General features: G+C 42.5%; 1 protein-coding gene across 2 annotated transcripts in view; it reads left to right on the top strand.

The window, feature by feature from the left end:
* The window catches only part of LOC308123807 (B-cell scaffold protein with ankyrin repeats-like), a 28,196-nt gene extending 2,886 nt beyond the window's left edge, over nt 1–25,310 (top strand). The window contains exons 2-17 of one of the 2 annotated variants that reach the window (XR_013936258.1): nt 1,407–1,508; nt 1,867–2,262; nt 3,845–3,975; nt 4,082–4,220; nt 4,308–4,450; nt 7,766–7,880; nt 8,653–8,849; nt 16,994–17,057; nt 18,284–18,499; nt 20,154–20,216; nt 21,346–21,509; nt 23,700–23,763; nt 23,910–23,939; nt 24,139–24,265; nt 24,896–24,930; nt 25,006–25,310. Coding sequence is in view for 1 of the 2 variants with exons in the window: in XM_080486497.1 (XP_080342623.1) it covers nt 1,496–1,508; nt 1,867–2,262; nt 3,845–3,975; nt 4,082–4,220; nt 4,308–4,450; nt 7,766–7,880; nt 8,653–8,849; nt 16,994–17,057; nt 18,284–18,499; nt 20,154–20,216; nt 21,346–21,509; nt 23,700–23,763; nt 23,910–23,939; nt 24,186–24,265; nt 24,896–24,919 (1,839 nt within the window). In the remaining variant the exon portion in view is untranslated. The remainder of the gene's footprint in view (nt 1–1,406; nt 1,509–1,866; nt 2,263–3,844; nt 3,976–4,081; nt 4,221–4,307; nt 4,451–7,765; nt 7,881–8,652; nt 8,850–16,993; nt 17,058–18,283; nt 18,500–20,153; nt 20,217–21,345; nt 21,510–23,699; nt 23,764–23,909; nt 23,940–24,138; nt 24,266–24,895; nt 24,931–25,005) is intronic. The other variant, XM_080486497.1, reaches the window with a different exon arrangement.
* The last annotated feature ends 458 nt before the right edge of the window (nt 25,311–25,768 follow it).

Raw genomic sequence — 25,768 nt, 5'->3', positions numbered from 1 at the left:
GCTATTAGCGGTGCAGTATAAGGCAGTTGTTTGGCAGGTGGAGGCAGTTAATGAAGCTCGGGGTTTTACGTTTCTCTCAATGAAGGACCGAGACCATGGTAGGTCAGAGCAGGGTTTTTTTTTATCTCAGCCTGTACTGTAGACATTCAACCAGATCATTAGTTTTAACACACCTCAAGTTCTCGTGCCCCGCTTTGCTCCGAGACTTAATTAAACTCCGGTCAAGTCTATGACTCGAGCTTCTCACCTCCCGCTCATCTGCTTGGCACTGACCTTTGTTATTTGCTGTTTTTCTCTTTGGGCTTCCATACATATCTACCCTGGCTTTATAATGAATAAAGTGAAAAAAGAAAAAAAAAAACGAACATCAGCAAATACACAATATTTTGTCGTTTTAATCTTTTGTCGAGTCTTTTGCTGGTTTTCTCGATGTGACAGTCATTATTCTGGAAGATTCTACGAATAATGAATAATATGGAAATTCCAGGCAGAGCAGCCAAGCTGCATCCAGGAGGAGAACGTGCACGATTCCTGCATCAACGTCCACATCCTCCACAGACCCAGCCACCGCACCAAGCCTCTAAGAGAGAAGCGTTCCGCCATACCTTAACTTGTTTTTAGGAGTTATCTGAGAGGTCTAGTTTTCACCTTGTGGATCAATCTTGCCTTTGTTTTTCCTGTGTTCTGTTCAATAAACGGTGTCAATTTCCTTTCTCCTATTAGGAATCCAATATTCTATTAATCAGATCAGGTATAGGGTCGCTGAAAGTTATCTCCACAGGAATAATTGGAGTGTCATTAAATTCTAGTATTATGAAGAAAATATATGCGAGCACTCAACAATCCTTCACCAGCAGATGAAGAACTTAATAACTACACCCCTCGTGACCTTTTTCATATTTGTGATACCCGCCTCAGCCAATAAACTTCATATTTTATAGCTGCACGATTATAACTGCCATCTTCAGAGCACGAGGTCTTATAAGGCCGATATAATATTGACAGCAATGCTAAAGTTGGGTGAAAATCTCAGACTATCCAGAATGTTACAGTAAAGCCAAACGGCTCACTCTCACCAACCTACAATATAAAAGTAATGAGAAGCTTCCCTGGTCTGTTCTGAATTCAGGAAAAGGGTTGAATGAATGTTGAAAGTGTGCAAATTTTATTTTGACAAGCTCAGAACAGGCAAAGCCCAGTTTTGACCCCAAGGACATCTGGGAGATTTTCTTTATTCATGAAGCTGCACTGAGTAAACTTCCTAACTTGCTAAAAGCATTCATTAAATTAGAGTTCACAATGTCGTTTTACTTGATTCATTAAAAACAACGCGTCCTTTCAAACTTGTTCCTTATCACCAGAACTGATGGCCTCTTTATTTGTTTTTTACAACTTTGACATATCAGGAAACACCCTCTTATCAACCATCCTCCTGACAATAGCCCCGCTGTTCGCCACCGCGAGCCGCGTCCTGCACACGAGCGGCACTGTGGAAATGAGTCACACAGGTAAGCTTCTCCCTCGACATTATTTAGTTATCAATTTATGATTACATACATTTTTGCTTGGGAAATGAAAATGATTAATGCTTTAATAAGTGAGCCTCACTTCTCTGCAATGCTCAGAGCAGTATTTTATAGTTAATGCTGGCAAAGTATATCTTTTGTGCCAAACTTCAGATGTGCTTGTTTTTGGGGGTTTGTTTTAATGCGATGGTAAACAAAAGAAAACAACCACAAGTTGGTTTTCCGTTGACTCACTGTGAGTGTTTCATGAACGTTGATGGCCTTTACAATTGCTGCTCACATTCATGACGTGATTTTATCACGCACATTTACAGTGGAGTTTAATATTGTTTTCCAACAGCTAAGGAGTTGCTGATCCTCTATGAGACTGAGGCAAACGAATGGGCCTCCTACCTACAATCAGTGTTCACCGGTCCCATCTCAGAGGCTGGCATCCGCTGCTGTGACATTACCAAGGTGTCATATGAGGAGGATGACATCCTTGGGTTGGCCCGGTTCACCTGCAAGCTCCTCATCCTTTCAAAGGGAATGTTGGAGGGTCTTAGCCAGAGGCGCCGCCTCTTTCTGGCCCAGGTTTTGACTCCTGCCGCCCATGTGGTGGTGCTGCTCTGCGGGGTGGACAGTCTGACGCCTCTGTTGGAGCTGGTGCCCCTGAATGGTGACGAGTGCCTGCAGCTCTCCACCGAACAAGATGCTCCTGACTATGTGTCCGCCGTGACCGGCATCGTGAAGAAAGGTATGGCAGTCACATTTCAGACGAGCTCCCGATAACCACTGATAACTGGTTGGTAACTTTATGTTTACTTGTTTATATCCGACCTGTCATAAACAAACCATAATGTGGTATCTGGTCCCTCAGACCAGTCGTGTGAAATCCAACCTCAGTTTCCCCACAACCCCGTAACATCAGCTATTTTGAGCTCATCAACATCTTTAAATCATGGGAGCGTCATCTCAAATCAAATCTTGCCCATGTTTGCTCAAACAAGCAGTGACTACACATGAAGCTCAACTGAGTGAACGATGTAACTCTGAAGGAAGTTTTATGACCTTCACTGAGTATCTTTTAAACAACATATCTTCACGCTGGACAAGAAAAAAAGGATTGTCATTATGATTCTTGTCTTTCACACCTTTTTTTTCTTCTTTTTTTTACACACTGTTGCCTGAGAAGGAAACAAAAGGATTTAGAGATGGCCCTGCCATAAAATGTGAAAAACAACAGAATGCTGATTATCTGTGAAAATATATGAGCGGCAGCTTGGGAGAAAAAAAAAAAAATTAATCATTTTATTTTATTTATTCATTAGAACTGTGTGCATTGAGACTTGACATGTTTCAGCAACGGCTGCAGAGACCTCTTTGGTTAAACAGTGCCGTGCATTTGTGCCATGTCCTCATCCGCCCTGCCAATTATCCCTTTGCCTCCATGCCTGTTTTTCTTCTTCTTCCTAATTGCACTATTTGTATGAAATCATAAAACGGAGGAGTGGGCTCGTATCTGAACAGGTGCGCCAGCAGGAGGAACACTGCATGCAAATTTATCCACGACTGATTACTGACTGCGAGCCATGCAAATTTAAGAGCACTCTGCATCTTTTCATTGCACTGATACAGTGAAGAGCTTTCAGCCAGGATACCATAGACAGTTATATTTAAGCCCAGAAGTGCCCTCACTATTCACGCAGGATGGTGCTGGGGTTTGTTTTGTTTTTGTTTGTTTTGTTCGCACATACAACAGACATGTGGGTGGTTAGAGGTGATTTTTAATGAACACAGATGGGCTGCACGCTTCCTCCCTGGTTTCTGTAAACCCGGTCGGGCCAAAGCAAACATTTTGTCACGGCCTCTGTGTTTTTGCCAGTTAAGTCTTTATGAGTTCTTCTCCTTGTGCGTGTCCGATCTTTTATCCCCACACGGTTGGCTCAAGTCCTTTGAGCGAGTCGTCTTTCAGTCGCAGGGTTGTAGGTTCAATCCCTCATCTGGTATCTGTCCATATGTTGCAGTCTTTGAGCAAGACGATGAAACTCAAATTCCTCCCAATGGAGAGTGAGTGCCTTGCATTTGGAACAGTGAAACCAATGCACGGCGTTCTGTAGCCTTGCAAGAATTCGTTTCAGCCCGTGTTGCAGTCACACCTCGCTTTAGCCTCGTCTAGTACCTCGGTTTCATGGTTAGCCCTTTGAAAGATGGACAAGCCGACTGACATCCATCTCTAGTACCGTACTTCGAGCGGGGCTAAAAAAGTCTCCCGCACACATTTTGTAAACATCCTCGGTGCATAATTCGGCGTGACATTCAATGTGTATCTTTTCCAGGTGTGCCAGGCTCAAAAGTCAAGCATGTGACGGAGAAATCGCCACAAAAGAAGGTGGTGCAAATGCAGCCAACTGGAGCTGATGGTGTCACATCCAGCATTGTGGTCATTCCTCCCAGAGTTCCCTGTGGGGTGAGACTCTCATCTAGTCAGTAGAGAGCCTTTTTTTTTTTTTTTCCTAAAACAGCAGACCAAGATGCCGAGCTTACTGCAATCTGCCATGCTGTCTGTTTGGCAGAGCTCCACCGAGGTGTTCATTCTTTTGAAAAACGAGGCGGCTGGCCGGAACGTCCAGGTGGAGTTCGTCGGAGTGAATCAGAAGCTGATAGTGAAGCCCGTCCGTTGGAATGAGAGGATCCTGCGTGTCCGAGCACCAGGTGAACTAAATACCAACAAATCAGGGATTCATGATGAATGAAACGCTGGGTTTTGCGGCCATAACCCTGTGTGTTTTTCTCCTGCAGATTTCCCCCCGGGGAGTGTAAGTGTGAATGTCTCCAGTGGTGGAGTGCTATTAAACAACACACAGTTGCAATACTACACCAGCTTGGAGGAAATCACCTGCCTTCTGTTGAGGGTAACAGACCCTGTAGATTTCATGTGTCAGGTAAAGCCATTAGAGAGAACATTGATATGTAGTTATTGCACCCAGTCCAGGTTTTATGAAGGGAAATACCATTGTTTTCATGAGGGGATTGTTAATAACTGACACGCCGGCGAATGTTTGCATCGAAAGTTATTCGACCATAGAATTGAGAGTGTACATTTTATTATTTATCAATTCAGCCATGATCCGTAGTGGTAGTACAGAGCGCAATGAATCATCTCAGCTCTCCTGGGGTAACATGAAGTTGCCCCCAAACCAAACCTGAGATATAGAGTGCGTACGAATAGTCCCTCCCATCTCCTTTCCTATCCACTTTTCCTTAACCCCGGAAGTGTTTAAGAGGAGACCATTATAAGGAACGTTCGAATTCTCAATAAGCTGAGAAAAGGAGGCTCAATGCTTCCTTTATGACCTCCTTTAGCCTTGGAAAAACTGATACATCCTTTATCAAAGGAGACGAGATCACTCTGCCCAACAATTCCTTGCGGCGACAACATTTAAAGGGACCCGCTCATCCGAGCGTTCAGGGAAACTCAGGATGACTCAACGCAGATCATGTTAAGTTACCAAAGCAATAATCTGCCTTCAACAACTTTAAATAATCTAAAACCCGTATCTCAAGTATGAATGCTATGCGGATGTTGAGAAACGAACACGGGGAAGTGAAGTTTTTGTGCAGCCTATTCTCAATTTGCATCGGTTATTTATTCACCTGGCAGCAGTTTCACTTTCATTCCTCGTAGCCTGGCAGCCTCGTTTCCTTTGATTTCAATTCAAACCTTGTGATATTTGAGATTCTATCGTCTCTTCCGGATGACTGAGCACCTCACTCCATTACGAAGAGTGACGCCCGCCACCCTACGAAGAAAACCCCTTTTAGCCACTTGTATCCACGCTCCTCATTCTTTTGGTCATGACCAAAATTTTTTTTATGATATATCATAAAAGATGTTGTTATTCATTAGGCAAGGGCGACTAAATAAGAAATACTACAGGATTGCATAATGGGAAGTGGAGCAATTTGGTGTTTGTTGAGGATTAATGCAATCAGGAACACAACAACAGCTTTGCAGCTTAAACCTAACCATTCTTTATTTGGCGCGAGTCCAATTACTTTATACAGGTGAAATATCAAATGGAGGCTGCTTTGTAATAAAGTGTTGCAGGAAATTCACAATATGTTTGAGTGTTGCTGGAATGAGTCTCAACATTGTTTTTTTATTTCTTTTAAACAACTCTGAAACGAGTTTCTTTTCGATGTAAATATAGAAACCCATTGGCGACACTGTGTGACAGCGGTGAGCAAAGTCGCGCCACACCAAGAATGTCTCTGGGGTAAACCTGTGTGGTTCTTGGGGGCTTTCTGTGGGGCGTTTGCATTTTGTTTTCCTGCGACCCACATGGGCTTTTTCCACTTACGATCCAAAAACATGTCTGCTAGCTGACGTGAGGCTTAACTGGTGATTTTAAATTGCTTTAGGTATGCAAGTGTACATGGTTATTTGCTTCTGTGTTAGCCCTATAATGCAATGCCGACTTGCCGAGGGACGCCTGCTACAGTAGGATTCATAAACCCCAGCCCCCAGCAGCCCTAGTGTGGATATAGAAGTCAGATGAATGGAAGGATGCCATGGCAACCCTATAACCCTGTGCATTCTGTCTCTGATTGCTTTGGAAAGAACCAGAGCTTGTAGGTTCTCGTTGAACTAACACTCATCTTTCTTTTTTATGCATTTTTCAATGCATAAAAGAGGTGTTCATTGACCTCGCATTCTACTCATACGATTAACAGCAAACGCAGTTAAAATCACAGTATTGTGTCTTATTAGATTTTTTTTTTATTTTAATCAGCGGTCGCTGAGGTAAAGACAATCATGAAATAATCAGCATTTATCATTGCTATGATAATAGAGAACAGAGTTGATATGAGGACCTCGCTGTTAATGACTCATGCTATGCGCTGGTGTCAGCTTTATGAATCAATGGAAAACACTTAGCAGCCAAAATAAAATGGACTTCAGCTTGAGGCTCCAAACACCATCAGAATTACAAATGAATTTGAGGAGGTCATTTCATTGCGATACCAGTTCATAGATTCATGTCCAAAATTTGTTGAGGTTTGGGGATATTTTACGCTACGGCATGAAATCCATCAGCGACAAGTTAAGTAATGAGTCTAATGAGATGGAGAAATGAGGCTGGCCCTAACTAACTCCTTATAACTTGTACTTTTATAGACTGTCATAACTACAGCTGAAGTATTTTTGGATTCACGCTGAGTGGCTCAAGAAGAATGTGTGTGCATGCTGAATCTAAACACAAGCTGTAAGCAGCGGTGAGGTTGAAATCTGTGGTGACGTTTGTTTTTCTTTTTTCGTTCTTTTTTTTTTTTACTTCAGTCTTACAAAATTCTTAAACTTGTGTTTCAAATTTTAAGGTTATTTTCCCCGAATGGGAGCATTAAAAACCTTTGTTTGCTAATTTTATGCAACCATCTAAGACCTTTCAGCAAAAGGGGGAGAGTTAATGTCTGGTTCGGCCCCAAGTAAAAACAGTCCTTGCAGTTATTAGCGTGGCCATTAAGATAGTATTGTATTCTCAGGATTCTTTCGTTTATCTCAGGCCGTGCTGAAAAGTAGCGGATAAAATAACATCATTATGCGTTTGAGGAGAACTTGAATAGGGCAGGTAGCAAATCTTATAACGTGGAAATGTATTTCAATAGCTGTCAATCACTGCTTTTCCAATGTGGGAAGCACATTTCGCATGCTGTTCCGTCCTTTCTCAGCTCTCCATAAAAGTAACTCCTCTGAAGCACTTAAAATGTGTTATGCTACTTAGTGACTCATCATTATGTAACTCAGTCACAGAAACTAGTCAATCACCGCCTCAGAAAAACTGCTTATAAATCGATCCACACCGAGCCAGCAGAAAGACTTTGAAAAACAGAAAATGAATTGAATCAGCATGATTCTGTTTATGCGAGCCACTGTTTATGGCCTCCTGACAGAAAGTGAAGGGACAGCAGGTTTCAGCCGGGGGTCAGCCGTGAGCTTTTGATTAGATTACGTCTCTTTTGCTGAACAGGCAAACCTGAGTGATGCCAAAAGATGACTTTGCCAGGAGAGTTTCAAACTAAATGTATGGACTGGGACTCGATGTGATTCAATCCAGTCTCCCGTTTGTGTTGTGACTCAATGTCGCCGACACAACCACTGTGTTTAACCACTGCTTTTGTTTGGTCATCAGAATCAAACTTCCACAAAAAGAAGATGGTCTACATGAAGCAATGTCATTTTATCTCTGGTATTTCAGGCTCTCCGGGTTTCATCTGTGGACAAGCTGGATGAGAAGTTATCTTCCAAGCTGTTGGAAGGTCTGCCCACTGGAGGCTTTCAGAGACTGCAGTGTGAAAATACTCCTGCCAGAGGTACAATGCTGTAGAGCTGCTTTACACTGAGAAGACATCTGTAAACTAGTCAGAAAGAGGCCAAAAGCAACAAAGGGCACACTGTTAAAGGTTTTCCCCAAACCTTCAGACTCATTTAACTAAAGATATCGAAAACTTTTATGTGATTGTAAAAGTCAACGCAAATGGTTTACATTTATTTCGGCTGAAATACTTTACCGATACCTAAAAATATAGAAGTTAACCTGCCTGATCTTATGCCGGCAGGCTCATTGAGTGTTACGGGTGGTGATTAACAGAAAGCAAGAGAGCTTTTCATTTAAGTTATCTTTCATTCTCACCGCGTGTCTATTCACTGATATGGAGTAGGGCTCACAGGCAGAAATAGGTTCCTCGAGCATGAAGCATATTATCCACAACAAAGGCGGGGGGGGGGGGGGGGGGGCTCCATTATTTCTTGGCTCATTATGTGGCAGATTGATGGCTTCATCAGCTCCTGAGATTGATCCTTAACTTTGCTAAAAAGGGCAGAGGGAAACGTTGCCATGACAAACAGGTCAATAAGTGCCTGTGAGCTGTCTTTCTTCGACTCTCCTGGATGTGTTAGATTGCCCACGTTGCATCAAAACACCGTTGAGTTATCACCTGGAAAGGAAGTGATATCAGGGGGTGGCGAGTTTGTTGCTGACAATTTATGTGAGTGTGAATGTACGGCTGCTCATTTTCAGGCCTAACTACACTTGATAGATTTTCCTTTTCGCACCTAATCAAAACGGGCAACTGTCCACGGCAGAGCTCCACCACGCAGATGTACCCTCGCTCCTCCACTTTGCGGCACTGTATGGATTCAGAAGCCTCTCCAGCCTGCTTCTGCAGTGTCCCGGCGCCAGACGAGCTCTGCAGACGGCCAATTGCCACGGACAGACACCCACTGACCTCGCCAAGAGTCACGGCCACAAAGAACTTCATGTCCTTCTGAAGGAAACTCTGGTAACTATACTGTATATACACCATATGTAGTCTGTAGTCTGGAATGATTTGAACTTTATTTGACTTGAGAACCATCCTGCATGTGAAGTATTAAAGCAGAGCTCCACAACCCTGACCCTGGCAAGCCACTGTTCTACAGTCTGCTCCAACACACCTAATTCAAGTAAATTCACTGAATAGCTTTTTCAGGCTTTTCTACAAAGTCCCAGTTTGTTGAATCTGGTTTCACCGGAATATTAAGAAAGTTGACAGACATAGGATACGCTCCATACCTATGGGTGCCAATCACTGGTATGGATTGTATTCTTGGAGAAAATGTGCCTTTTTTCTGTAACAGGCACATTTCATTATAGCCGTTGGTTGCATCTGGCCACATGTTGCCATTTCAAACAATAAACTCAGCATTTAATATTTCAAAGTATTTAATTGGTGGTAGACCTACTGTTTACGGCCCTATTTACGTGACAACGACCAACGGAAAAGTTTCATGTCCAGATAACAATGTTTTGACAACCATCACAGTTGTGATTGTTTCCTGTTTTTCCTGTGTACCCTCAATAATTCAGAGTCTCACAACAACACCATTGTCGTGGTAAACAAACAGCCAAAACACAACAAAAGTTTGGTGTTTTCATTCGCAAACTCTCTCCCCCATGGATCGCCAGGCAGAAAAATACAATCCCTTCGAACGTCATTATACCAATCGGCACAACCCCATTGTCCATATTCAATTTGGTTAACCTCAGCGTGCCCCTCCATGATCTCTGGCACCCCTGAAAGGAAGTCCTACACTCCCAGTTGGGGCCCACTGACCTATATTATTACATTGCCTCATGTAACTTTCACTGCCAGTAAGCGAAAGAGTTAAATCAATCAATTTCACTGGCAAGATCAGGCTTTTCTGATGGTGGAAAACAGACTAAATAAAGGCTTACAGCTAATCCCCAAACATAAATTAAAAGTATCATTCATGTGTTATATTTGCTAAGTGTTTGCTTGATGACTGGAATAAACTACATGCACTGTTCTCGCATTACGCATCATTTAATTTGATAATCCATGCCACTTGGTGGTTTGTTTGATTTGCTCCATTAAAAGGCAATGGGGTCATTATAAAACTTTGTTGAATAGAAGTTTGCACATCGGATTCAACAGGAAATAATTTATTGTCGCACAATTTTAATGATCCAGGAAGCTCCCACTGTAACATGAACGTGACGGCCAATACAATTCAGTGCACTCGCCTCTTCCCCGAAAGAGTGTTATGGGAGGCTTCAAGATTTTGTCTTCAGACTACAAACTACATCTGGCCACATCAGTCTGCGCAGTTTTTTTGTGTGCAGACCTGAAATCAGTCCCTTGTCCTGAAGGGCTCATGCATCTTGGTTGTCTGCCTGGTCTCACACACCTCATGCAGATGAATGGGTTGTCATTAGGCCCTGCAGAAACCTGATAACGAATCATTCATTTAAATGACTTACTCTGGAGCAGGGAGACATCTGAAACACGTCTAAAACCAGGAGCCTGGGAACACTGTGCTCTGCAATGCCGTTTCATACAATGAAGACATTCATCAGAATGCCAATATTCTCCTGACAGCTGCTGATTTCTTAGTGATTTGTGAGCTAATTAAAAATTACCCATTGAGCCATTATTGGTTGTTCCAGAGCTGTCTGGATGGCGTTACAGCGGGGTGGAAATCTGTGCTTTTCGGTTACCTGCAGACGAGTGAGGGGAGGAAAGAAGAAAGTCTTTGCCTTTGAGTTGCACCGGTCTGGGATGTTCCTGCTAACACCAGAAACAGCACTGCACAGGCTGAGAGCGAGTGGCCCTTTATCAATAATGAAGAGAGTGGAGAGAATGGAAAGGTGGAAAGCACAGAAAGTGATCTATGTGTCAGGGGTGACCTCACTCCCTCCTAACTAGTGCTGTATTTACATCCAGCTCATGTTAGAGGATGGATAGTCGCTCCCCGCTTCGCTCTCATCCTGAATGTGTGTCCTAATGGAACACCCCCACAGAGACTAGAAAGGCCGTGGTTGCCCATGCATGCACAATCGCTCATGGCAACACAGGTCGCCGGCATACATTCAGACAATTAATGCAGCAGCTAATGTTGCGATTTTCTTGCCTAATGGCTGCCATTTTCTCTCGTTAATATGGAGATCCTCTCCTCGCTCAACCACCCATTTCGCCGTGGAGCTACTCGAACGCAGCAACAGCACGTTCGCCACTCGCACCGCTAATAAGAGGCAATCCACATATAATAGATCCCCCGCATGCATGTACATCCCTTTATTCGACAAACCTGGAGGACACTGGCATCATAATGCTCTTTCCGATGCTAATTTCATTTGGCGCTGAGGACATTATCATTCACACACACAAATATAATGCGTCAGTGGCATGGACTGAACCACATCGCTTTCAGCATGTAAGACAAACAAGAAATGAGTCGAAGCAGAGTACATGTGCTGCAACAGATGCTGTGCGTACGTGTTTGTTAGTGAATCGGCAGAAAAGTGAATATGGCTGAGACTGTGTTACCGTTCCTCTGCAGTGTTTCAAAAGAAATGGTCTTTTCTTTGGGGCATGACAGATTGGAAACGCTGTCGTATGTGTTTTGGTCTCTCATTGTTTTGAAACAAGTAACCGTCATTCAGTGTTTGGACTTGGCTACAAGTGCTCAGTGCACCTGCACACGTCTTTAACCAAGGTTACTACCTGAAGGCGAGGCTGGATGGATGGATGGATGATGGATGGATGGAATATCAATATGTGGTGGATCTGTTGACCTACTTCATACCGCATGGAAGAGTTTGTCTGAAGTAAAGTACAAAACAGTCTAAAATCTGAAGAGGTGATGCTCCAAAAAGCCCAAATGTGAAACAGAACGTTTTATATTACAGAAACACTCAAGCATGACAACTTTGAAACTTGTCTTTTACAGACCTTGAAAATTTCTTTTTACAAATGGAAACTAATTCTTATGAAAAGAAGATTTCAGACATGATATTGTGAGCTGAGGATGTTTTATTGGGCAGCTATAACCCTGAACAAATCATTTATACTGGCAAAGTATAAAAGTTAGACCTGGCTTTGAACCTCCTCCATCTTTAAATTCAGTCCGTATGTTAGACATTCATTTATTTCTATTCACGCAGAAGATTGGAAAGACCAACAAATTGATGACTTAAACCAATATGAATAAACTTGATTAGATTTGATTAGGCTTGTACACACCATGTGTTTGAATACTCAAACCCTCTTATAAAATACAATTCCAAAATAAAACTTCAACTGTGTTTATTTTGTCTGCCACCAGCGTACTTTAATATGTGTTTTGTTTCAGTTTTGCAACACTACATTCAATACCGTTCACATTCATTCAATAATCTACCCGCTTTATATGGGGCTTTTATTTGTCACAAGGTAGCCACAATCACCAAACAAAGGGACAAGCGTTGAAGAGGGGCTTTTTTTTAATTTAAATTGTCATAGTTTACGTTGCTGTCTAAAACTTTGAAAAAGAAAATACTGCTTGAAAAGCAAAAGGTTAACAAGTATTGATCTCTCTTCTTTTCATTCAGTTTATATTTTTATTTAATTGAAAAAGAAAAGAGCAAGAGCCTAAAGAATGCTAAATCATAACAGCCTTGTCATGTGATTCCGTTAACTTCCTGTAGTCTTTACCATCAAAACCGTAAGTGGAGGCGTTGAAAAGGCCATTGTCATCACAAGCGGTATCTCGTTTACACAACGGTTCAAGTGAAAACGCAAAGTTTACCATTTACACAGCAAAGTTACGAAAACGATGTCATTAGCATGCCAAGCCACGAGTTGGCGCTGTTTTTCAGGTTCAAGTTTCACCATTTTCAAAAAGTCTCTTTTTCTCTGGCTATAGACACTCAAGATACAACAAAAGTTTTCCGTTTTTCACTTTAAAATGTTGTCATGCAGACGGGGCCTCAGACTGGGCGGATCACAGTGTCTCTGGGTACACAATGTCAAATTGGATAAATTTGAGATTGACCAGCACTACTAGCTGCAAATCAAAATACTTCAGGTGCATATGATTAAACCCACATGCTACTTTGTTCAGTGTACAATATATGAATAAGAGACTTGTTTGTACCTTGTACAGTGAGACGGCCTAGTGCCATGGGACTTTTCTCTATTTTTACACCAACCTTTTAAAAACTGCGGTCAAACTCAAGCACAGCCAAGGGGGAGGGACTGCTTTCTGATGACTCTGTAGCCCCGACTAGTGGTTAACAGGTGCGGGACAGTTAAAAGGTCTTGTGCGTGAATAACCACAGTTGATTTAACCAACTAATATTTCTTCAACTGCAGAAAATATTTGCTCAGCGCTGTAAAGAGCCTAAATCTGTCATTTTGATTCATGACACTGAAGCCACCTCTTGAGTCTGTGACATGTTTTAGCAGTTTGCAACAATGAGCAACCAGATATTCACTCATTCATAAGAACATCTGTGTTCTTTGTTTTGTTTTTTTTTCGTCTTCTCTCTTTGTCTTTACTCTTCATGCTGACAGCTTTCCAAGTTTCCCCGACGCCTCGGGTCAACCTATAGAGAATTTCCTCCCTCGAGGGAAATTTAGACACTCCAGCAGCTGTTGGGAATGTATCCCCTTAGCAACACGGCTAAATGAGAGCGACGGCAGAGTGAGCAAGGTTTGATTTGATTGCTCTTGCGAGTCCCCGCTGAAGCCTGCGGCGAGTCGGCTGAGCTGACAGGGGGGGCCAGCAGAGTCAAACAGAGGTCTCCCCACTGGGACCTCGACAAGCCTATAGCCTCTAACATATCAGCCAGGTTGAAACGCGCAAAAGCAGCTGACATTTCTTCGCGGTTTGAGAGGGTAATTAAATTCATCTCGACGGCTAAAAGCTAAGTAAGTAAAGTACTTAGCGTTGGCATTTTGGAGGAATTATTAAAAATCGTGATTGTGAGGTTTTGTTCTTTTTTTCCTTTTTTTCTTTTTCCATGGCAGTTTCATTAACTCGTCTCCAGCGTTTCCCCCAATTAATCAATTCATGATGCATCGGTGATTTGAGCGCCGTGCAGCATGGCAGCGCTCCGTCAATAAATCCTAGATGGATCGGTCCTCGACTTCATGCACAGGCTGAATCACTCACAGGCCCCGCGTCAGATCCACTCGTCTGCCCTGGCACCACACTTCTTTGTTAATTAGCAGTGAACTGCTCCAGAGGGGAAAAGCTGAATTATTCAGGGAGCGCATAACTAGAATACAAATATAGAAAATGCTGGGCTGTTATCTACAATGTTTATGTCTTCAGACTGTAATATTGTGCTAGCTTAATTACCGACACCAATGTTCCTAGTCTTTATTTAATATTTTAATAGTGGGGCATAAATCTGGCTGAGTGTCACTTGGCATTTTGTTGGAGTCCACACACTCCCACCACAAGATTTCACTGTGTGCTCTCAGATGTAGAGCAGAGCTCGATAAATACAAATTAGCCTTCAACTGTGCTCCTCCAAAGCCTACAAAGAGCTATTTATGTGCCGCACGCTGTGTTTGTGTACACTGTAGTCCTATTCAAATTCATCCACGCCAAATCCACTGACACCCTACACTCTCGCCCAATGATTTGTTAATTCCTCAGACTTTACTTTGCATATTACGCTTGTTTGGACAGTAACTGCACAGCCACGATGGGCAAATTCCAGAGATTTGCTTATCATTTGAATCACGCGAACAGTGCACCGTTTTCATGTGTTACGGTACTGAAGTGCATCCCGGTTTAAATCATCCGTCTGCTGCCTCTTCAGAAATGCATTGCTTGAGTGATAAAACTATAGAATTCTCCGGTGTAAGTGCCATGTAACATGATAACCCAAATGTTTATTGGGTCTGTTCACCAGGTTAGTAATCAGTGTTCAGTGTCCGCTCGTTTTCTCCCTGATGTTGAATACTCACCACACCATCTGGTGGTATAAAATGGAATTACAAGATCAGGTATGACAAAAAAGAAACGGAACAAATGAAAAAGAACAGTTAAAACTAGAACCAGGAATCTCAAGGATATCTAGTTTCCATACAAAAGTCAATAGATATGACTATCATTTAGGTTATTGTGATTTTACTGATTTAGTCTGTGAGTCAGAGTATCTTAAAATGAAGATGAACAAAAACATTTTCTCATAAGAGGGTTCGAACAACTAACCGGTGCACAATTCATCGCAGCTGAGCACAATGAATTTGAATGTGTTGCACTGTGAGTTCATGTAGCACCACATGTTTAGCATAGTTTACTTCTTTAGAATTATATTTTAATAGACTGACATCATGATATTTTTTTTTAGGTGTCACATGGTTGAAGTTCACATCTGGCAACACCACAGCGACAAACTTGTTTTAGTAGCCTGTCTAATAATCAATTGAAATGACTATTTTTAATTCATCTGTCTATTTTCTTTCTCTAACCCTAAAAAAATGGCAAAGCAAGTTGGACTCAAACTCATCGCCTTACTCTTCAAAAGAATTAAATACCAGGAGCTGACCGGCCCGAAGCCCAAAAGAATTAAGCATTGTGGATGCTAAATGAGCAGTTCTCATGTGATGGGTTCGGTGTTACATTGAAGAGTCTGCCATGAATCAAACGCTCCGGTCCTAACAACGGCGCTACGCTAAAAGACAGCCAGCATGCCGGAGCAGCGAGCCGAGACCAGCCGCCTTGTGAATTGACCGTTTGAGCTGCGGAAGACGAGAATTTCACTGCTTATAATTTACTGGAGATGTGCTCCCCGTTTCAGCCGAGTCACTGCCACGGCGGTGGAACTGAATTTGTCTGGGATGCCTGAAGACCCTGCAGTCGCACGCATCAGTAAAATAATTTAGTATCCGTGGTTAGTGAGTGCCCCTGCCTGTCGAGAAATCACAGCTGAAATAAAAATACCACTTTGTGTTCAAGCAGAGCTTTTGATTTTTAGAATTCAATAATCAAACAGAGGTACGTAACCCATCCTTTCTACCTGTTGGGCCTCTCATCAACCTCCACTGTTAGGCAATGCCTTCATGGCACCCAGTACATAATTCGCAGTGTGAGGAACAGTATAATATTGTAATTGACTCATGATTGGATGTGTTGCTTGGAAACGGCACACCGAGCAGGGCGGGTTCTACGGAGGATATTTTGATCTTAGTGAGCCGTATGTCATATATTCTGTTAGACTCCTGGTATTGATGGCACTTTTATTCTTCTTCTATTAATTCTTCTTATACTGAGAAAATAGTCCAATTTAAGCCTTTTTTTTTTTTTTTAAATGTTATTGTGTTTATTTGATTTAAAATATCTGGCTCTAAAAGAAAAAACAAAACAAAATAACCGTACCACTGTCTCTTTCTAAAAATATGATCTATTCGTTCTCTCTTCGAGGCAACTATTTACATCTCCATCACAAGCTGAAATCATCCGTATCTCAATCTAATTACGGATGCAGTCTGATATCAAGCCCAGGGTCTTGAATTGCTCACTAAATGATATGTTTGGACTGAAAGGGGAACATTGTCTGATTTCATAATTACCCTGATCATGGCCCTGTCTGTCCCTCAGCATGCGGCTGGCAAATAGGCCAGCTCTGCAGCAGCTTTTGTTGTTGCTGGGGTGGGGGGTAGGGGGTAGGGGGTGACTTTATGACTGGGTTACAACACACCTCCCTATTCCATGCAGTGAGGTTGAACTAACAGATTGCAGCGAAAAACCTCCATTAACAGTCTGGACGTTTGTCACAGACATGAAAACACTGAATATCAAAGTGTTGCACGGAGGCAGATCTCAGCCTATAATGTGGCAGCGCCTCGAGACTGGGCGGTAGATAGTCATCTGTAGCTTCATTTATCATATTTGGTCGCAAAAGGTGAGAAAAATTAGCTGACAGCGAGGATGCATTGAGCAAGTCAAGAAAAAATCCACATTTCCACTACAAATGCAAGTCTGCGTTAGTATAAAACCGTGCGCCGACACTGAAAGATTCAGAATAAACTTCCGCCTCCACCACAACAGATGAGACATTGTTTTCCCTTGAAATTATCTTCCTTCAGCGGTTTGTGTGATTTGGATGGAAGAGTAAAATGCATCTTTTCATGCGCTTTCGTTTCAGAGGATGTTCACCTCGGGCAAGGACAATGCTGATGCCAGTGTGTACGAGATGATGTGCAACACAGGTGAGGGACTGATGGGACGAGGAGGGAGGACGAAAGGAAGCCAGTAATGGAATTGTTGGGAGGTTTTTTTTTTCCCACTGTCTCATTACGCCGGGTTGCCGTTCATTTCCGACTGCTGAATAGCTTCCCCTTGCTGATGGGGACATCATGTCATGTGGCTTCCGATCAGCTGTGAAATGACAGCAGCAAAACCAGCATGCACAACTTCATTATGACACTGACACCACACTGTAAGAACACAAACGTGGTGGTTCAAACTGAAACAGCTCATAATATGGCTTTTACACTGGGTGTTCATTTTGTTATATGGTTATATTATATTATAGTAGATGCAGAATGGACACCACAGAATAGAATAGAATAGAATGGAACTATATTTATATAGCATCTTGCACAGACATGGGTCACAAGGTGTATTACAGCACTAAAAACAGAAAAACTAAAACCGAGATAAGATCATTAAAAATATAGAAGCAAGAAAAATATACGTAGTTATACAAAAAAAAGTTAAATTGAGCAGCTACAGGTCAAAGGCCTGCCTAAATAAAAATGTTTTTAACTGCTTCATAAAACCACAGAAATCAACGGATCTCAGCATTCCACAAAATTCCACTTTGGATGTAAAAGAATAATATAATTGAATGTCATCCGCATACAGGCGGCAAGAAATCCCACTAAAACTAAAAATCTGACTTAGAGGCAACAAATACAATGAAAATAATAATGGACCCAGGACAGATTCCTGAGGTACACCACAGGACAGAGGGGCTGTGACGGACATGAACTGGCCCGCTGAAAGACATGAATTCAGCAAAGGTTTGACTGTTATTGTTGATTTTGATCAATCCAGAGAGAGAGAGAGAGAGAGAGAGAGAGAGAGAGAGAGAGCGAGAGAGCGAGAGAGCGAGCGAGAGAGAGAAATATATAGATAATAGATATATAGATATATATATAGATATTACGTCATATATAGCCTATATAAATTGTGCAAGAATTTAAACAATCATAGTAAAAATGTGAAGCATCCTGTGGTAGAATCCCTTCTATTTTAAACAATATGCCCACTAAGCCATTGAAATATCCACTGGAAAATATGGTTCTGAAATCACACGGCAAACTTTAAAAACAATATTGATGGACCTCTGACACCTGTGTGAAAAACTGTATATATAATATAGATATTTGTTTTTACAATGTACAGTGAAGTGAACACAATTTGCGTTTAGGGAACCTTTCCCTCGCAGATACACGGAACATACGACAAGGAGAGGATGAAGAAGAGGAGGAGGAAGAGGAGGATGAGCTCTACGCACCCCTAGGAGTGAATGATGAATACGACACCAGCCTCAAACCAGTGACGATTGTGAATCGCCCACCAGCGCCCACACCTCGGCCTGAAAGCACCGCAACCAAGCAGGACAGAACCCCCTACATCGCTCAAGGTAACTTGCTCCAACTTGTTACTCTTCTCTTTTCCACCGTCAGATAAAAGAGACGTTTCTGGGGAGTGAGAATGTTGAGTTATGTGCAGTATTTGAAGAGGAGCTCATCTGGAGGGGAGAGGGGAGGGGGGGGGGGGGGCACGGCCTGGTATGTGCTGCTGAATGGAGTAAAGAGGGCTTCTCTGCGATGCACTTTTGTTTTGATTCCATAAACCACAAGAACACAGTCGCTCCCCGATGCAAAACAAACAAAAGCGAGGGTTAGAGAGAGAGCCATCGAACGCCACAGTCCCTAACTGTTCAATTTCAGCCACGTGAATATTTCATGAAGATGAAATATCCAAAAGTGACTGGTGTTATTAAAGTGTATAAATCATTAAAACAGCTGCGACTCCCCTTTTTCATCTTGCTAATGCAAACAGGAACACATGCATTCGCAATTAATTGTTATTCCCAGAGATAATATTACGCCCGGCCGTCCACACAGAAATGATTAAAGCATCTTGCTATTATGCAGCTTTTCATTGAGCCAGCTTGTTTCTGGTGAGCCCGCCCCCTCCCTCCTCCCAAATGGGACTACCAAAGCAAAACAAGAAACTGAGAGCACCACCGAATTCTCCATTTCCCATCCATCCCCGCAGTAATAGAGAGGGAACTACTGGGCTGCCATCTGCAACCAATCTTGGCCAGGCCAAGGCCAAGTCAGCCAGAATAAGTCATTACACATGTTTTCCATCGTCCTTGTCCCCAGAGCGCGCAGGAGAAAGGAGAGGGATTTTGAGGTTTCCATCTATTGAGACAGTGGAGCTTCAAGCCACACAAGGATCACATTTTGCTCCTCACTCGCACTGCCGCAGGGAGGGATGCGAGGGGAGAGATGCGGCTTGGTGGAGGATTAGGAGAGGAGCCAGTTATTGGCGAGCACTGCACTGGAAGAAATAATGAAGAGGCTTCTTTTGTTACCAGCAGTGTCCCAGACTGAGGGGAGAAAATTGTGTACGAGGGTCGGTCCAAACGAGGGAGGAGGCTCCGGACATGCAAACGGCACCATGAGCGAGGCACTTCTGACTCGTTGTGAATGGTGCCAGAATAAAGCTGGGATATATTAGGAGCAAGGCAAGAAGAAAAACTGAACATGAAGTGGAAAAGAGGGATGCTGTCAGGGAGGAAGCAGACAGGGGTGGGATGATCTTCCAGGGTGTGGATGTTGAATTTCAATCCAGCATTGGTTTGCACAGCTAAACAGTGTGTTCTTTCATTCTGTACGTTTTTTTTTGTTTGTTTTTTTGTTTAACCAAACTAAATGTGTCCAGAGCGTCTAATTGAAACCACAGCTGAACATCGGCCAAGACTCTGAGCTTTCATACGCTCTTCTCTTTGAACACATTCAGCTTTCATTGTGTTCACAATTTCTGACAGATGAAGACTTGCTTTAGTTTATCCGTTTCCATGAGGTAGTCACACTTGGCTGTACAGTGTAGGAGGAGAAGGTAGTGTGAGAACTGAGATTATGGCTCCATCTTGTGGCAAGAGAGCAAAAATGCAAGATTTATTTTTAATTTTTTTTAAATCGTCATTACATTTTCAGTAGGAAACTGGCAGGTAATGATTGTGATGATGATGGTGATGATGATGAGCTACCCTGTGTTCACAGTGTTCAAGAAGAAGACGTCGCCACAGGGTGACGCTGATCTCTATTCACTCCCCACTAAACAAGGTGAGGCTCTTAACTCAAACAAGATTAAACAACAGTGTCCACATGAAATCATCCCTTGTGATACAGATGCATTTATATAATTAAAATAGACTCCCCCAAATATAATTACGTCACACAACAACTAATAATTGTATATAAACATGGCAAATACAAGGCAATCAACACATATTCACACATACAGGCAATTTCTGGGAGATAAATTAGCCTCAAATGTAGATTTTTCAACAGGAGCACCCAAAAACAGGCATGAGCAGGCAGAATGTGCAAACTCCACATAGAAAGTTCCTCTCACTTTCTTCAGGATCCTAAACTAATGCATGAAAACGTTTGTGATCTTTAGCATTAATGGTATAGAAAATAGAGAAAAGCATTTGACCTCTAATGGGACAGACGGCTGTTGTTTTTTTAAATATGGATAACTTTGGGGCTGGTGCTCCAACTCCTTTCTCCTCGTCCCTCGTTGACATTACCTGATATTCCAGGTAATCGTGGCACTCTTCTGTTTTATTAAATTAATTAAAATGTTAGTAATCACCATGGGGAAATGATTCATTATAGAGGCTAAGTAATGGGCACGCAGGCAGTTAAATAAGGGATTAAAATGAGCAGGTAGCATGTTTAAACACAGCCAGGTGCCAAGAAGATTAGAATAAAAAATTGGTGTGAAAGGGAGAGGGGGGGGGGGGGGGAGAGAGAGAGAGAGAGAGAGAGAGAGAGAGAGAGAGAGAGAGAGAGGGGGGGGTGGTGAATAGAGCAACCCACTGTGATACAAAACCATTTATCTGCATTCCTGTTCTGCTGGTGACACTGTGTGACAGGTCTTTAGATCACAGGCGCACAGAAAATTACTTTCAGCATCACAGATGTGTGAGGCAAACTCATAATACAGGCCAATCCTGACGGCGAATCCCACCTGGAGTGGTGTTACAGCAGGAATGAACAATTTAATTCATGCCATTATTCATCAAGTCCACTCTGTTAATGCGTTTTCACGTGTTTAGTGATGATTTTTATTTATTTCTTTTGCACTGCACACTTGGTTTGTTATCTCAGGGGAAGCCGCAGATGTTTCTCTTTTTCTTTTCTTTTTTTTTTTTTTTTTAAAAAAAAGACTTGTCCCTCATTGCAGCACAGGGACGGGAACGCAGCCTCGCTTCCACCTATGACACCTTTGTACCGAAGCAGATGCAGGGGCCTCAGCTGCTCAACGAGCTCCAGCAGAGGGTGAAGGCAGGCGCGCTCTCTGTGGACGACAGGCAGGAGGTGCAGAGGGGCGTGGAAGCCGAGCAGCAGGTAGGGCGAGCGCACGCTGGGACCACACGCACGCCAGCCAACTTGAATAAATAAGCTGCACACATCTGCAACCATCTGTTACCGGTGCCATGTGTTAGGGTGCTGTAGGTGCTGTGCAAAGAGCCATCTATCACACTGGAGGCCCCACAGAGGAGGGATGCGAGAGAATGAAACAAAACGCCACTGAATGTGAACTTAAGCGTTCCCCGACAATGATCCTGAAGACTATTCTAGTAAATGTATAATCATCAAGTGCTGCAGAGGCTCCTAAACCTTTGGCATCTACCTGATGCTTGGATAGAACAAAGTAAAGGGAATACGTCCTTATTTTAGTCCAGAACCAGCATGTTGAAGATACAAGACCATGGAAAAAGCTTAACCAGAATTATTATTAAGAGTGATAAGAACAAAATTACAGTTGGCAGCGCAGCAAGAACCCACAACTGTGAGAGGAGACAAATGGAGGGACAATAGAACGCGGTTGAATCAATCAGAGAACAGGACAGATAAGTTTACGCTTCAGATATATGTTCTTATATGTTTTACTATATATATGTTTTACTTTATCTGTATTTTCTCTTAAATTCCTAAAATTCTGTGAAAAGATCAGTGCAGCTGACACTTTTATTATTACTCTTTACAGCCTGTATCAGATCTTCTTCCTTTTCACTTTTTCTCCAGTAAATAAGTTACATTGGTGTTTTTACTCTCACCAAAGTTCCTGTTTTAAACCAAGTATGTTTACTTCTGTCCAAGTAAAGAATGGGAGTGCCTATGGCAACTAAACAAGAGGACCAACAGAGACCAGAACAATAAAAAAAGTATTTTAAAATAATCTAGAAAGACATTTCATAGATATTTCCTGTCCCTCTCATGTAGTAACAGCCTGGTTAGTGAGTGTGCTGATTGCAACAGGTGAGCAGGCTGTTTATGTGGAAAGAAGACCTGAGGACCCCTGCTGGACATCAAGGGAATAGCAGGCATTGTGTGGCTGGACATGTTTGAGGAGACTCGTGGAACTCCATGACAAAAAGGTGAAGCCAACAAGGCGATGACAGAGTGCTGCAGTTGTTAATATGAGCGGTAATTGACAGCGAGGTGCTGGGCCTCCATCTGTCTTAACTGGCCCCTTTCACAGAAGACATTTTGGCATGACACAGTGGGAAATAATAAAGCAAATGATGGGTGAATTCCATTTACCTGCTTCGGTTTCAAGCTGGCTCACTGTCACACTGTCATGTGTTATTAGTTACACTCGTGCTTCTCCTACTGGGACAAGTTATGAGCTCCTGTCGCCCGTGCATACGGCTGACTTCTCAGGATATTTTGAGACGAACCCGGGCTGTGCAGTTAATATGCCGGTCCTCTCCTACTGTAATACAACAATAAAGAAAATTTAATGAGCCGTAATGGCACATTCTGAGCTGCTGACATCAAGCGGCTGACCTTCAGTTGAATTTATGGCGGAAGACAACGAGGTAAGTGATGTGTGGAGTGGTGGGGGCGGTGAAGAGTTACTTGGCTGAGGTGATGTGTGCATTCACCTCTGAAAGAGACTGGCTTTGCGGTGTAGAGAGTCGACAGCGGTCAGCTCAGACTCAAGCGTGCTGAAAGAGGGGCGGTTTCAACAAAGACGCTTGTGTTCAGGAATATGTAAAGATGATTGCGAGTGACTGACTGAAACATGTAAAATGTATAATATTCCTCAAATAACACACAAGGAAGGTTGTCGTTGTGCTTTTTCCTTTTTGAAAGCTTTCCCGGTAAACGCGAGGAACCACCAGCTATTGCGACTTTTCCACATTATTCCGAGTCGGTACTCATAAAGTAGCAGGAACTCTCACCCAATGGGAAACTCTAAAAATGGAGTCGAGCCATGTTTATATTTGAAAAGTGAATTACTTTCGACAGCAACACTCGGCGGCGTTAGAATACTGCAACCAGACCATCATATTTATAAAGGAAGTAAATCTGAATTTGATAAGTAGCAACTATTACTGTCATCATATAAAATGTAGAAAAACTGACGGTCTAGTACTCTTCTTTTTTTTACCAGACCTTTGTGATTAAGCGTATGAGCTGTAAGTCTCTCGGTCTCCTATTCTTGTCAACACAGAGCAGATAAATCAGTGTGTAAGCTTCTGGATGCTCTCTGTTCTATCGTTCGTCTAATAATATCTGTCTCCACAGGGGAAGCTGAGTCATCTGCAGCCGAGTGGCACCAGCAACAGAGCGCACGACAATGGCGTCTATGGTAAATATTCCTCCATCCTGCATATTGTCCAGGAACAAATACACCACACACACACACACACACACACACACACTGGAACAAATAAGCAGGTTTACAAATGGTCATATCAGACTGAATACTGTAAAGTGACTCTTCTCTCCCTACAGATAAAATCAGCGTTGTTCATCACACGCCAAGTGAGTGTTTAAAAACTTATCTCGGCGCGCACAGGGAGGGGAAACCTGTGTTTGCATGCCTTTGTAGTTCCTGCAGCCGCACTTGCAGTGTTGGGGAATTAATCCTTTGGGAAGTAGTATTTAATCAAATCCCCAGTGCCGTGTTTTGATCTAGTGAGTTTCACTAACACTAAATGAGAGTCCTTTATTTTCCTTTCAGTGAACAATTCTCTGTTCAGCTGTGCATGTTGGATAATTCCCCCCTAGGTTTCACGGGGAATGAAAGTCGAGGAGGAAGCCCACCGGAGGAGCCTCATTTTTACAGTAAGCCACTTAAAGGACAGCAGGTATGTTTCTCGCCACTGCCAAGTGAAGAGTTTTGGCAGCCATTGGCACACATACAGTACGATCATGTAATAAAGAAAAAAAGGTTCCCTATACAGTAAACTCAGCAAACATTTTTTTTGAACCCATGCTCCCAGGTAATTGTGATATTCTTTTTGGCACATTTTGTTTTAAATAACTATAAAGATCCTATTTAGCCCATTCACCTGCTAGGCTCTTATCTATGAGATTTAAATATGAACCTTGCTTCTATTTTCATTTCAAATGATTTGGATCATTTCAAGTCTTCTTTTTTTATTTTTATTTAATCAATTGAATTCAATCTCTTCTTGCATATTTGCTCAACTCAAGTTTGTCCTCTGCTCAGTGCCTCCAGACACGATGACACCACAGAATGTATTATCAGAGTCAGCAGCAGAGCTTAAATGTCAAATGTTTAAATAAGACGGGTCACCCCCGTCACCTCCTAACAAGGTTCTGATAATATATCCTGCAAAGTTCTGAGCCCTCTGATTGCGTTTTTGTACATGTTACAGAAATGTGATAAAAACACATTTCTGATGCGGTTAATGAGTGTGGATGGCTGCTCGTATTGAACTTGACTGTAAACGTCTTGCTCCATTATTTTACAGTCAAATGTCTTTGGGAAACCTTAAAAAATTTGAAGGTGAGTGGAAAATAATATAAGCTTGAATCCTTTTTTTGTTTTGTAGGGAAACTCATCTATTGTGTTGTTTTTCAGCTGCATCTCACGTCGAAGACATTACTTCTCCACCAGTTATAACAGAGCTGATCAGCTTTAAGATGTCTTCATCGTGTTTGTGAGATCTTTTTTCACTGTTCAATCTGTCAGGGAAATGAATGGAAGCTGACAAACTAATAACTGAACCACATCCACGGCTAATCCTCCCTGCATCTCCCAGCTTCTTATAAAATAATGTGCTTTTACTTTAAATTATTTCAATAACATGGCGTTTTTTGTGTGTGTCTGATGTTTAATTTCTGATGTTTTTAAGGACACAACCTTAATAAACGCTGTTCATTTGTAAATGTTGAAGTGTAATTGTGTCATTAAGTCAGCTTCTGCTTTTAGTGCCAACATCACTTGGTCTCATGAGCCTTTTTGGTCCAGGGATGATTTTCTCGCCAACTCCCCCAAATGTTCGCCTGTAGAGGGCGCCACACCTCTAAGTATCTCCACCATCCGGGGCAGGCAGGCACAGTCTGGAGCAGCCATGACATCTGGTGAGCACAGAAGCACCTGCTGACCTCCTGTTGGCTCCAAGGCAAGCCATGGAAGAAAATACATCCATACATGTTTATGAATGTAAACGGAAAGGAAAAACGCTCACGCAGAAGGTGAGAACATCAATGAATGTGCCCCTCACGTTTGCCCGGTGGCGAAACAGGAAGCACATGTGGAGGCTTGGTTTACGTGTCAGAATTAATCTGCAAATGAGGCGCGGGGAAATCTAATCGGTAAACACTTCCAAGACTCCTTCCTG

Source organism: Lipophrys pholis, assembly GCF_963383615.2.
Source record: "Lipophrys pholis genome assembly, chromosome: 18".
NCBI classification, from domain to species: domain Eukaryota; kingdom Metazoa; phylum Chordata; class Actinopteri; order Blenniiformes; family Blenniidae; genus Lipophrys; species Lipophrys pholis.
This window is presented reverse-complemented; position numbering and strand designations above follow the sequence as displayed.